Source organism: Pseudomyrmex gracilis, unplaced genomic scaffold (assembly GCF_002006095.1).
Source record: "Pseudomyrmex gracilis isolate BER0280 unplaced genomic scaffold, ASM200609v1 scaffold_8, whole genome shotgun sequence".
Lineage (NCBI taxonomy): Eukaryota > Metazoa > Arthropoda > Insecta > Hymenoptera > Formicidae > Pseudomyrmex > Pseudomyrmex gracilis.
In genome coordinates this window covers 1,053,314-1,066,158 of record NW_018020592.1, presented here as the reverse complement: position 1 = coordinate 1,066,158, position 12,845 = coordinate 1,053,314, and the positions used below count along the sequence as shown (strand labels likewise).

Genomic DNA, 12,845 nt, shown 5'->3' with positions numbered 1-12,845 from the left:
TTGGCGGGAAATCAGGATTTTTATTCATATCTTTAGCTTATACGTTTAGGTTAGAATTCATTGAAAGATCACATAATTGTATATATAGGAAGAGTATTTGAACATAAGGTTATATAAAAAAAATATATATATATATTTATGAGAGTGGATTAGTTGCAATTGATATCTTGAATTGTGTGTCTAGTGAAGTGTAATAGAGATTTAATTAATAATGGCGGAAAATTTGTGCAAACGGTATATAATGAGTTTTTTATTGTATAGAAAAATGTTTTTGTGTAATACTGAGATATGTGCAAGCTCTTGATAAATTGGTAATCATAATTTAATAACTGACAAACAGAAACGTTACTTCTAAAAGAACATCGTACATCGATTGGGACGAGTATTTCATGGCAATAGCATTCCTTTCGGCGAAACGAAGTAAGGATCCCGTTACCCAAGTCGGTGCGTGTATTGTCAATGATGATAAGAGAATCGTCGGTATCGGTTACAATGGCATGCCCATGGGATGCGACGATGATGAATTTCCATGGAACAGTGGTCCTCGTACTAGTTTAGACACAAAATATCTTTACGGTAAAATAAACAAATGCAATTCTTTCACAACGTACAAATATAAGAGTGAGAGATGCGTAAAGAGAGCGTTATTTTAATAATTTGCAGTATGCCACGCTGAACTTAATGCTGTTCTAAACAAAAATGCAAGTGATGTAAAAAATTGCACAATATATGTTGCTTTGTTCCCCTGCAACGATTGTGCAAAAGTAATAATACAGTCTAAGATAAAGAGAGTAATATATATGTCAGATAAAAACGCTAATAAGATTCAAACAATAGCAGCAAGGAGAATGTTTGATGCTGCTGGTATTGAGTATAGGTATTGTCATTTAGAAGTGTATTAAATGTTTAGCGTATTTAAAATTACAAGAGTTTAGAATAATTCCTATCTGTGTTTCAGGCAATATATTCCAAAGAATAAAAAAATAGAAATTGATTTCAGTAATGTTAACTGGACAGTAATGAACCAGTTGCCATGTACACCAACAAAACAGGAAGACTCAGAACATTAAAATCATCTCTTAATTGTTTGTGTAGAATGTAGACACATTACATCTGAAGTTGTTACTTATATAAAAAAACTGTGCCTTTTATACTTTAGATATTTTTTTATACATTTCATGTGTAAATACATGTGTGTTTGTGTAAATAAAACAAACAAAATATATTTTACTTATGATTTTTTGTTCTTGTATTATTGTTTATTCATTACGTATACATGCTTTATCTTATTCTTCTGATAATGTAAAGTGATTCATTCCTTTCTATTACTTTTAATCTAAAAAAAATTTATCTATATAAAACTTTCTATGCTTTTATCTGTATAGTTTAGCTTGGTGCGACATTGACTCAGCTGATTGGATGAAGCTGTGTATATCTTACTTTTGATAGTCATTGATACATGAATATATAGATGTGATAAATAGGTCTGTAGCACACTGCACACAGTCTTACTACACTAGTGTCATGGTTTTAAAGATATTTGTGACATAGGGTATTCCCCTGTCTCCATTGTATTAAGTAGCAGCATAAGCATTTTGAGTGTAAGTCTCATGATGAAGACAATTAAAGTCTAAAAAATTCTCTTTGACATAAAATTTTTAAAATATCACACTAAACACAGTACATACTGTTTGTGTTACTTTTTAATTTAATTTAACTTGATCTACAATGTCAACAGCAGTTTCTAAGAGGTAAGTAAAATTTTTGTGATAATATTTAAAATATATGTTTATAAAAAAGATACGTGTTTGTGTGATAATATTAACAATTTTTTGTTCAGAAGTAGATTGCCACGTATTTCTTGGCAAGAGTATTTTATGGGAATCGCTTTTCTATCTGGAAAACGATGTAAAGACCAACATTACATGGTTGGCGCATGTATTGTTAATAATAAGAATATAATTATTGGAACTGGATATAATAAGTTGCCTAAAGGATCTACGAAGTCCGAGAAAGGAAAAAGTATAAAAAGAGATATTATATATCTGTGTTGATGTGTGTGTAACATTTTATGATATATATGAGCATATATGCATACATATGTATAATCATATAAAATATATTACTTCATATATGTAGAAAATATTCATATATATAGACATTGTTAATGACATTTGGTATCATTTATAATAATAATAATAATAATAAAATTAATAATTGTTTTCTTATTTGATTATAGCATCTCATGCGGAACATATTGCTATTCGAAACACAAACTCACGCAGTACTGAAGGTTGTACCATGTATGTTACTTTATTCCCTTGTAATAGGTGTGCGGTAGCTATAATACAGGCTGGTATAAAAAAAGTAATATATCTATGTGATAATTATGTAGACAGGGTAATAGCTGCCAAACATATGTTTACTACCAGTGGCGTTACTTACATGTACGTATTATCCCACACAGGACAAAATCTTCACATTAGACGTCTATACGATTAAATATCACATAGAACTGTTGATGTCTAATGGACATCTAATAGAGGTTTTGTTCTATATGGGATTATTTATAAATGCTTGTACTTAAAATAACGTTGTAATTAATTTTTTAATTTTATTATTTGTTTTTTTTTTAATTTTATTATTTTATTATCTTATTGTTTGTTTATAAATATAATATAAATTTCTTAATTTCTAAATTTTGTATAATCACAAGAACATTTGTGTAATGCACATAATAAACTTCATTTCTGATGTGTCTCAGGCCATATGAAAGTATAATGTATAGAGTGCCTCTTCATCGATATGGATATTTGCAAATTGATGTAGCAGAATATTGTATGGGAATAGCATATCTGTCTGCAAGACGGAGTAAAGATGTAGTATGCAATATTGGTGCATGCATTGTTAATAAAGATAATGTTATTGTTGGCATTGGATATAATGGATTGCCTAGAGGAATGGATGACATACCAAAAATATTTTTATACAATCAATATAATCAATATAATCAATCCAAGGATGGATATTTTAAAGGTATATCACATATGTACATATAAATATGATTGACAATAATACTTTGTTTGTAACATATGGCAATATTTTAATGAAATATATTAGAATAACATTGTTAATAAGTTATTAATTGGTTGTAGAATGTCACGCAGAGCTTAATGCAATTTTAAACAAAAATGTAGATGCAGACAATCTTCAAGATTGTACAATGTACGTCACTTCTTATCCTTGCACTGAATGTGCAAAAAAAATTATAGACTATAATATAACAAAACTGGTATACATGTCAAATAAACAAAACAACGTTGATATGACAGTTGCAAAAGAATTATTGGAAGCAGCTGGTGTATCTGTCAGGTATTATTATATTTAAACTATTATTATCAATTTATTTCTGTAAGAAAAATTTATGAATGTGTTTATTTTTTAGCGAATACAATCCACCAAAAGAAAGAATAGAAATTTATGAAACTTAATCTGCAGTGAAATACAGAGTGAATACATCTAGAGATCATTTCAATGAAAGAACAATAAGTTGATAAAATGACAAGTTCAAGCCTCCTCGCATAACAAACACTTATTTTTAAAAACATGTATAATTGTGTTAATTATTATAACTAAAAATAATGATTTTAATAAAAATTAAAACTAGTTTTTAAGTTTACTTATTATTTTTACCAGTTAAATTGATATTTGATTTTGTCTAAATAATGTAGCATAATATACGAAAAATATTACAAATATACTTAGAACAAATGTTATTGTCTCCAACAAATTTAATTGATTATATGATTATTTCGTTATTATTTGATTAATCGCTTTAGTTAAGTTGAATTGAATCAGAGGTGACCACATATATAAATATTTATAAATGATTAATATTGACGGTCACATCGATTAACTTAACTAACTTTTGGTGAGACTGGGCCCCGAGATTTAAATACAAGCTTTTACGATATCAACAAATAAAACGCGTGAGTTACGTGCTAGCATATAACATCTTGTGCGTTTTTAACTTCCTGCGCCTAACAAAAATTAAGAGAAGAGTAGAATCTAACTTTAGCGATTGGCTAACGCGTGACTAACATTTCTAGATAATTCTACCCGATAGATAATCAGTAGTTTTTTAATCTTTCCGTGCAATATATTCGTGTTGCATTATTGAAGTACCCAGCTTTATTGAAGTTTACTCTTACTAAACTTACTAAACGCTAATTTCTACTGAACAGTTATATAATAATAGTTATATAATAGCAGTTATATAATAATAATATAGGACATTATTTTTTTTAAACAATTTTAATATTTTGTATAATATAATAAAATTCTTTTACTGTGTCATATATACTAGGTTCAAATCGAGAAGAGAAATCGGACAAAGCAAATATTCCGCCAATCCTGTACGCAACGCTATCTCTACTTTGCACGCTTTTCTTTCTCAGTAGGATTCTCTTTTTGCTTTGAATCCAGTATACACATATGTGAATCATTATCGCTAATGACATCATATTCTGAAAAGATAGCTCTGATAGATATCAAAGAGTAACAGTATAAAGGAACAAAGCCTTTAGATACTAAAAAGATGAATATATTACGGAAGTAAAGTTATTGTATTATATGTTCACTATCTACATAAAAGATAATAATTTATATATGTACGCATGATTTAAGAAATATAAAAATTTAATTGTTCTTCGCAGACTTTTATAAAACTATATCTTATCAAAGCTCGTGTGCGCTTTAGAATACAATGGATTTACATTTATTAGTAAGTGTATAAAAAGATATATTTTTCATAGTTAATAAATAATATATATTTCGGGGATTTCCCAGTATGGGGAACTGATATAAAGTACGTGAATCAACAGTAATTTACAACACTTAGAGACACACCACGAGACACGTCTGCAAAATTCGATAGCGAAGTAAGTAAAATATTATCATTACACGCAGAAATTGTTTTGATCATATAATTTTATCATTTAAGAATAACAAATTTTATATTAACTGTTTTGCTGCGGACGTTATATTTAAGCTGACGCTACTGTGTGTTTATTGGTCAGTTTGCTATTCGTAATTCGTATATTCGTATATTAGTATATAATTCTAATAATATGTAGAGAAAAACTATTTGTCGAAGATACAAGAATCGACAAAGTCTGTTTGCAGCGAAAGAATCGATACATATCAATATATGTATATATTTCGAAGAATATTGATACTGATAAAAAATATATTATTTACAGAATATATATATATAATATATTACGTCTTGATTACATTTTCAAGAATATTTAATTGTGACAATGACAGAATTATACAATGGGTGAGAAAAGTTTTTAGTTGGATGTATTAAAAAATAGGTTGCTTTATAAAAAACTTATATTGAATATTGTTACTTTGTTTTGAAAAAGAACTCGCATTGATTGGTATGACTATTTTATGGGAATTGCGATTCTTTCTGAACAACGAACCGAAGAACATTGCTACCCTGTAGGTGCCTGTATTGTGAATGATAATAAAATAATTGTCGGAACAGGATACAATGGATTAACTAATGGATGTAAGAATAAAAAAGACAGATCTCTTTATGGTATGACAGAATATATAAAAAATTATAATACATAGATATATATAATAAATATAATATAGTGCTTACAGATATCTTACTATTACAAATAATGTATATGTATGTATTAATAATTTTTTAAATTGAATTATATAGTATTTCATGCAGAACTTGTTGCTCTACGAAATAAAAATTCAAGAGATGTTAAAGACTGTACAATGTATGTTACACTGTTCCCTTGCAATCACTGTGCAAATATTATAATACAATCTGGTATAAAAACAGTGATATATTGTAATAGGGAATTTAATGATACGAAAAGAGTGAAAGCCGCAAAGAAAATGTTTGATGCCGCTGGCGTAGTTTATCAGTATCTATATATTTATTACTACATATCTATATCACTATATTAAAAATAAGATGATTCTACATATAAAAAAATTTTGGTTATTTTTCAGGAGTTATAACTCAATTTATAACAAGCGGATTCCTAAAGACAAATATACGCGTATAAACTACGACGAATATTTCATGGGAATAGCATATATATCTTCAAAACGAAGTAAAAGTGTAGTTAAAAAAATAGGGGCATGCCTTGTTAATAAGAATAAAGTTATCGTCGGAATTGGTTATAATGGATTAACCAGAGGATTAGATACCATACCAACAAATTGTGTAAATGAAGAAGTTCCTGCTTCCTACTTTGAAGGTACAAACAATAAAATTTCTAAAAAAGGCTCTCTTTTCATTTTATACTTGTTAATTTTTAAATACATTTCTAAATAAAATAAAAAATAATGAATTATTATGAAAACACTTATATATCTTTTACTATAGTGTGTCATGCAGAAATTAATGCGATTTTAAACAATTTATGCGATGTTGAGAAAGACTGCACGATGTATGTTACTTCTTTTCCTTGTAATGAATGTGCAAAAGTAATACTACAGTTTAAAATAACAACAGTAATATATATGCATGAAGATGCTAATGACAAAACAGAAATCGCAAAGAACATGTTTGATGCTGTTGGTATAAAATACAGGTATTTAGAAAGAACTGTTAATTTAAAAATAATTATTAATTTAGTAATATAACTGCAAAGAAATGTAATAATTTTTTTCAGACAATGTGATGTAAATATTGCAAGAATAGAAATATTTAAGTAGAACAGAAATAATGAAAAAAATAATGAAAGAAAATTACAAGAATAGAAAAGAAAAGCGCGGAAAAAGTAAACAAGTTAAAAAAAAGACTAAAAATATATAAGAAACTATAAATATGATTTTCCTCTGTTTTAATAAAACTATATTTTTATACTTTGTTAACAACTTGACTTGTATGTTGAATATTGGATTGTATTGGTGTTTTACTTATTATTTAAGAATTAAAACTTTCAATACTTATGTATTTGTACTTACGTATAATTTATATGTATATATCTACATACAATAATGAAATACACATTATTAATTATATAACGTATGCTTTTTTGTATAAGAACAATTCACTAAATTCTATAAACCTGTAGCTATATGTACCCGTATATTATTAACACGTTCGAGGCCGGCACTTTTAAAACGAGACCGCTATCCGAAGTCCACGTACAATTTTCAAACGTCTATATCTCACTTTCAGTCTACAAATTATCACTTTACGACATTATCTTTGTATCTTCTTATACTTTTATACTTTATCTTTATGTTTTTATATGATAGTCATTGATGCATGGATATATAGATGCATATATATACAGACACGATAAGTGCATCTGTGCACACTGAGTATAGTTTCAATCAATCATTCTGAGCATTTAGTAAGAGTCGTATGATAATGATGTCCAGAGAACTCTTTATTTTAATTGGAAAAGTTCATGGAATTATGGATGATCATTATATATATAGTCTGTAAAGGACAACCTAAAGAAAGAAATGAAATGAATATTTGATCATATCTCGAAAATTACGAAAACCTTGAGTCGTGAATAAATGGTTGGCAAGCCTTTCAGGGATTCCCCAACGTTGACTTATAAAGGCGTGGTAATAAAAACATGTATACTTACAAAGCAGTTGTGGAAAGAGCTCTTAGTGCGATAGATACAAGTGTGCTTAGAAACTGTCATTTATTCACATTTATACAAACTGTTTTGACTACATGATTTTATAGTTTACAGCTGATGTGAATGTTTTATATCATTAATCGTTACTTTCTTTGTTATAAACGTTTATCTTGTCACTACATATCAACGATGTTATAAAACTTACATATTTAGCGATTTATTTTTAGTCAAAAACAATTACACTCTACAAATATAACATTAGAAATTCATAATCCAGAATGGAGTTACAGCCAAAAACAAGTTTCGAAATGTAAGTAAAATTTTATATATAATTTAATATAATATTACACAATGTTTGTTTATAATAAAGATAAATTATGCTCGGTAACTGTAATGTTGCTTTTTAGAGAAAACTCGCCATGCATTACTTCAGATGAATACTTTATGGGAATAGCAATTCTTCTTGAGAAACTATCCGAAAGAAATTGTTATCCTGTGGGTGCGTGTATAGTTAATAGTAATCAAAGGATTGTCGGAACTGGATATAACACTATACACAAAGGATGGAATAATGACGAAGACATGAGATCTCTTTTTTGTAATAACAAAATATATAACACAATGCTCTATGTTATGTAGAAATTGTATGTATTAATAATGTTCTTTTAACTAAATTATAGTGTGCCATGCAGAAGCGGCAGCTATTTTAAATAAAACTTCAACGGATGTCAAAGGATGTACAATGTATGTTACAAAGTTTCCTTGTAATGACTGTGCAAAAAGAATAATATCATCCGACATAAAAAAAATAATATATTGTGATATGAAGCGCAACTACATGTATACTACAAAAAGAATACAAGCCGCAAAAAAAATATTTGCTGCTAATGGCGTAACTTACGAGTGAGTATTATTTTAATTACTACTTTTAATTGTACCAACGTCCTATATAAAATAGCTCTTGATTTTTTCCAGGGAATGTACAACAATTTATAACAAGCTTGTTCCTAAAGTTTATTATAGATTTTCACGATTGACAAACGAGGAATGTTTTATGGGAATAGCGCTTCTTATTTCAAAACAATGTGAAAATGTGGAAAGAATTGGTGCATGCATTATTAATAAGAATAACGTTATTGTCGGCGTTGAATATAACAGCCTCTCTAGAAAAATGAATCAAATAGAAAACTCTCTACAACAAAACATTCCTGCTTCATACTTCAATGGTATAATTCATGATTACCGATAACGATATAACAATTTGTACGAGTACAATGCAAGTTAATTTTTAGTACAATATTGCTTAATATGTATGTATATATATAAACAAAATGTTTTTTTACTTAACGTATTATTATAAATATATGTATAAGGCCTTACGAGCTATTCTCAAGATGTTTTGAGTAGAAACTTGTACGTGTATATATATACATACACATGTAACAAATTCAACTTGTAAATTTTTACAAGTGAGTTTTTTTTGAGTTTTTTTAGGCCTCCTAACAGGGAAGGCGATGGCACGGAAAGCCGGAGATTCCAGGTTCGACTCCTGGCCGAGGAGTTTTTTTTCGCAAAATTTTAAAATTAGTTAGGGGGGTATCCGGGGTCTGTCATATGTGAGATGCAAATTCGGCATCCCGTATGATTTTAAGAATTGAGTTTTCAACTCAAAAAACACTCACTTGTAAAAATTTACAAGTTGAATTTGTTACATGTGTATGTATATATATACACGTACAAGTTTCTACTCAAAACATCTTGAGAATAGCTCGTAAGGCCTTATACATATCTTGTTGGTAATTTCACGAGTCTTAAGTCATAATTGATTATAAATATACTTTCTTGTGATTGCAGTATGTTACGCAGACTTTATAATTAATTCAATTCTAAGTATTTCATGTGATGTTGAAGACTGCACAATATATGTCACTACTTTTCCTTGCAATGAAATTGCGGAAGTAATAGTACAGTCTGGCATAAAAACAGTTAAATACTTGTGTGAAAATATTGATGATGAAACAAAAGCTGCAAAAGAGATATTTGACGCTTATAGTATAAAATACAGGTATTGTTATTTATAGAAATTGTACTGTTATTCTTTTCTTAACTGCAAGGAAATACGATAATTTTAATTTCTTATGATATATTTTAATGTTTTCAGACAATTTAATGGAAAGATTTCAAACATAGAAATTTTTAAAAGTTATTACAGACTTGAATGTAGCATTAGAAGTTATCAGAACAAAAAACAATCGTTTTTTACTCAAAAAGTAAAAGAAGAACATAAAAAAACGGCAGATGAAAAGAAAAGAAGAACAAGAAAGAAAAATCGACAAATACAAATTGCAAATAACACACACACACACACACACACATTAAAAATGAAAGTTCTACAAAATTGAATACGGCAATAGAAAAAACCATTGAACAAAATCAAACAAAAAAGGAACATCAAGAAAAGGAAGAAGAAAAAAAAGAACAATATAAAAGAGAAGAGAAAAAAGAACAAAATAAAGGAGAAGAGAAAAAAGGACAAGATAAAGAAGAAGAGAAAAAAGAACAAGATAAAGGAGAAAAGAAAAAAGAACATGAAAAGACACAAACAAAAACTAAAAAGAAAAAAAGAACATGGTTTTTGTTTTGTTTTTAATTTATGTAACATAAAGTCATTTTTTTAGTTTATATGTATATTATAATAAAGAGTGTGTAAAGATTACACGTATTTTTGTCGACATATGTCAACAAATAATCTATTACCATCATTTTCTTTTCTTAATATATATATATATATATACACAATTTGTAAATCTATCTTCTATTATTACTATAAAAATATTCTCTGTCTGAACATATGTGTGTTAATGTAATACTTAATAAATTAATACATACTTTTGAAAAAAATTATAAATGTATTAATTATTGAGTTTTAAATGCAAATAATAAGTTAATACTATACGTAATATACTTTAAACAATATATAAAATATGTTGTTTGATTTTCATTTATATAAAAATTTATCTCTTTATGTCTGCTTATTCTTTTCTTCTGAGTAAGTATCACAAAAATTATTTCTTTTCATCTGCTTGTCGCTTTCGGTTTAAAAATTATTGGTTTGCTCATTACAATCTTTGTAATTTTTATATTTTTATAGTTTTATCTTTATGCTTTAGTTTTGTTTAGTGCACTTATGGCCTCTCTTAGACCTATAGAATTTATCTATATGTCAGGCTGATTGTGAATACCGCGTTTCTTTGATCATTACAAGTGCAAGTATCATACTAACCATTCGATAAACGGTAGTCTTTCACAGTGGCGTATCTGTGGCGTATCTCCATATATGTAATACTCCTATATTGCTAGTCGCGTATCTTCGCAATGAGAGGCACGAGGCCCGAGAAAGGGAGACGCACGAAGTCCAAATATGGGCATAGATGGTCGAGCGTCATTATGCGCTACATGCGCACAAAGCAGCTGGAGAGAGAGGCTACTATATTGTCTGCACCGTAACGGTGAGCTTCAGGTCGGCACCGTACTAGCAATATAGGAGTATTACATATATGCGTATCTCAGACACGTGCTCAAGTGACGTGACTATTTGTAAGACCGCTTTTGAGAGCGAGATTAATACGAAATTACACTCGAATTAATTATTGGAGGTCCGATTTGGTTCATTTTTCAATCAATCAACTCGATTAAAATAGACTAGCCCTAAAAAAATTCCTGAGGTTTTGAACCATAGATACTTAAAAATTCTAGGTCCTCGATGCGCGTGTTCGCAACTCTTGCACTCAAGCCGCGAAACCACTATGTCCTCTCCACTTTTAAACGATAAATGTGATACATAGGGATATAGACGTAAAAAATGCATCTGTGTTGTACACACTGATATGAGTATATTTTTAGTACTAGTGTCACAAGGTCATAACAATGTAATATACTTCCTACCTTTATATATCATGCAGTAACAATCATTCTAAGCCTGGATCCTCATGCAGACACTGGCGCTTTAGCACCAGCGCTCAAGTGCTGTTTCAACTGTTGAGCAAAGCTAATGGTCGCGTTCAGCAGATACAACTGTTGTACAACTGTTGGGCTGTGTTCAGTTAAGCAAGATGGAACGAACTAATGCAGGAAATGCAGGAAATACAGGAATTGGAACTAATGAATTCCTGTATTTCCTGCATTTCCTGCATTAGTTCGTTCCATCTTGCTTAACTGAACACAGCCTTGGGTGAGTGTCTGCTGAACGCACTCTGCTCAGTCACCGCTACTCAACATGTTTAGGGAGCGGACGCCATTTTTTCCATCGAAGTTTTTCTCTGCTACCTAAGCGTAACATGTAAAAGAATATGGCAACACACATATGAGAAATGTAAACACGGATAATTTTGATTTGTATGTAAGAGAAAATGAGTTCTGAAAACCTCAAAATGTATAGTGTCGTTTTTGCCATTATTCATAGCAAATAAAACAATCACATTTAAATTGTCCATTGCAAATTGTAAATTATAACACTTAATTTTTTAATAATTTGGTAATATTTTGTTTTCTATTGTTTAGTTTATTATGAATAAACACACTGAGAGGTTATGTTTAGGCTTTATTAAAAAACAGTGTAGGGTCACGTGACATGTTATACAGATCTGAAGCTCAAGACCGTTCAGCAAGCATGATCTATATCACTAAGCGTTCACTGATCATTTGCTCAACCGCTTTGCAACTGCTGGAATCTGCTGAACGCGACCAATGAGAGCTGTCAATCCTCATGACAGCTCCGGTGCTTTAGCGCCGTTTACTCCCACTACCCGCTTTTCACCAATCAACGCTTGATTTCAAAGCGCCGGTGTCTGTATGAGGATCCAGCCTAACCATATATTAGTAATATAAATCTTGTATAATAATGATGTTCGGAAAACTCTTTCTTTAATTAAAGAAGTTCAGTTGGAGTTATGGACGTCTATTAGTCTGCATAGGATGAACTAAAGAAAAAAAATAAAAAGAAGATGAAGATAATTTGAAATATCTCAAAAGTTACTTTGAAAACTCGGATGAATGTGATTAAGACCCAGTTTCACAATTCGCGGTTAACTCGAATTAACTGAAGTTCGACTTGCTGAGCTCGGTTTAACGCGTTCAATCTTCTTTGTCAAATCTTCGCTAACCAATCACAGTTCATGTTTAGGAAGAAAAAATGCGTTACGC

At 29.4% G+C, this 12,845-nt stretch overlaps 4 protein-coding genes across 6 annotated transcripts; all 4 read left to right on the top strand.

Annotated features, from left to right (window-relative positions):
* Positions 1 to 1,181, top strand: LOC109860636 (deoxycytidylate deaminase-like). The gene is made up of 4 exons (XM_020439871.1): positions 1 to 234; positions 341 to 576; positions 664 to 877; positions 959 to 1,181. Exons 1-4 carry the CDS (start codon positions 212 to 214, stop codon positions 1,068 to 1,070), a joined length of 585 nt encoding a protein of 194 aa, XP_020295460.1. The 5' UTR covers positions 1 to 211; the 3' UTR covers positions 1,071 to 1,181.
* A 228-nt stretch (positions 1,182 to 1,409) lies between these two features.
* LOC109860681 (deoxycytidylate deaminase-like) lies at positions 1,410 to 3,667 on the top strand. The gene is made up of 6 exons (XM_020439956.1): positions 1,410 to 1,751; positions 1,841 to 2,022; positions 2,240 to 2,447; positions 2,765 to 3,036; positions 3,156 to 3,372; positions 3,446 to 3,667. The coding sequence occupies exons 1-6, from the start codon at positions 1,729 to 1,731 to the stop codon at positions 3,489 to 3,491; spliced, it is 948 nt and encodes a 315-aa protein (XP_020295545.1). The 5' UTR covers positions 1,410 to 1,728; the 3' UTR covers positions 3,492 to 3,667.
* A 1,165-nt stretch (positions 3,668 to 4,832) lies between these two features.
* On the top strand, positions 4,833 to 6,809 carry LOC109860669 (deoxycytidylate deaminase-like). Of its 2 annotated transcripts, none has more exons than XM_020439946.1 (7): positions 4,833 to 4,940; positions 5,262 to 5,341; positions 5,430 to 5,578; positions 5,741 to 5,954; positions 6,043 to 6,293; positions 6,422 to 6,629; positions 6,711 to 6,809. In XM_020439946.1, the coding sequence occupies exons 2-7, from the start codon at positions 5,322 to 5,324 to the stop codon at positions 6,751 to 6,753; spliced, it is 885 nt and encodes a 294-aa protein (XP_020295535.1). In that variant the 5' UTR covers positions 4,833 to 4,940; positions 5,262 to 5,321; the 3' UTR covers positions 6,754 to 6,809. The 2 variants fall into 2 exon arrangements, with proteins under 2 accessions (XP_020295535.1, XP_020295527.1); XM_020439938.1 differs by having other exon boundaries at positions 5,430 to 5,608.
* A 566-nt stretch (positions 6,810 to 7,375) lies between these two features.
* Positions 7,376 to 10,127, top strand: LOC109860693. Of its 2 annotated transcripts, none has more exons than XM_020439973.1 (7): positions 7,376 to 7,623; positions 7,871 to 7,953; positions 8,051 to 8,241; positions 8,324 to 8,546; positions 8,619 to 8,869; positions 9,498 to 9,708; positions 9,805 to 10,127. In XM_020439973.1, the coding sequence occupies exons 2-7, from the start codon at positions 7,922 to 7,924 to the stop codon at positions 10,043 to 10,045; spliced, it is 1,149 nt and encodes a 382-aa protein (XP_020295562.1). In that variant the 5' UTR covers positions 7,376 to 7,623; positions 7,871 to 7,921; the 3' UTR covers positions 10,046 to 10,127. The 2 variants fall into 2 exon arrangements, with proteins under 2 accessions (XP_020295562.1, XP_020295556.1); XM_020439967.1 differs by lacking the exon at positions 7,376 to 7,623 and adding an exon at positions 7,633 to 7,762.
* The last annotated feature ends 2,718 nt before the right edge of the window (positions 10,128 to 12,845 follow it).

Excerpts from the sequence above, each read along its gene's own strand:
- LOC109860636 (XM_020439871.1), top strand. The coding sequence starts at position 212 with ATGGCGGAAAATTTGTGCAAACG. Across the intron at positions 235-340 it reads GCGGAAAATTTGTGCAAACG|AAACGTTACTTCTAAAAGAA; the intron begins GTATATAATGAG and ends ACTGACAAACAG. Across the intron at positions 878-958 it reads GCTGCTGGTATTGAGTATAG|GCAATATATTCCAAAGAATA; the intron begins GTATTGTCATTT and ends TCTGTGTTTCAG.
- LOC109860681 (XM_020439956.1), top strand. The coding sequence starts at position 1,729 with ATGTCAACAGCAGTTTCTAAGAG. Across the intron at positions 1,752-1,840 it reads TCAACAGCAGTTTCTAAGAG|AAGTAGATTGCCACGTATTT; the intron begins GTAAGTAAAATT and ends TTTTTTGTTCAG. Across the intron at positions 2,023-2,239 it reads GAAGTCCGAGAAAGGAAAAA|CATCTCATGCGGAACATATT; the intron begins GTATAAAAAGAG and ends ATTTGATTATAG.
- LOC109860669 (XM_020439938.1), top strand. The coding sequence starts at position 5,322 with ATGACAGAATTATACAATGG. Across the intron at positions 5,342-5,429 it reads ATGACAGAATTATACAATGG|AACTCGCATTGATTGGTATG; the intron begins GTGAGAAAAGTT and ends GTTTTGAAAAAG. Across the intron at positions 5,955-6,042 it reads GCCGCTGGCGTAGTTTATCA|GAGTTATAACTCAATTTATA; the intron begins GTATCTATATAT and ends GTTATTTTTCAG.
- LOC109860693 (XM_020439973.1), top strand. The coding sequence starts at position 7,922 with ATGGAGTTACAGCCAAAAACAAGTTTCGAAAT. Across the intron at positions 7,954-8,050 it reads CCAAAAACAAGTTTCGAAAT|AGAAAACTCGCCATGCATTA; the intron begins GTAAGTAAAATT and ends GTTGCTTTTTAG. Across the intron at positions 9,709-9,804 it reads GCTTATAGTATAAAATACAG|ACAATTTAATGGAAAGATTT; the intron begins GTATTGTTATTT and ends TAATGTTTTCAG.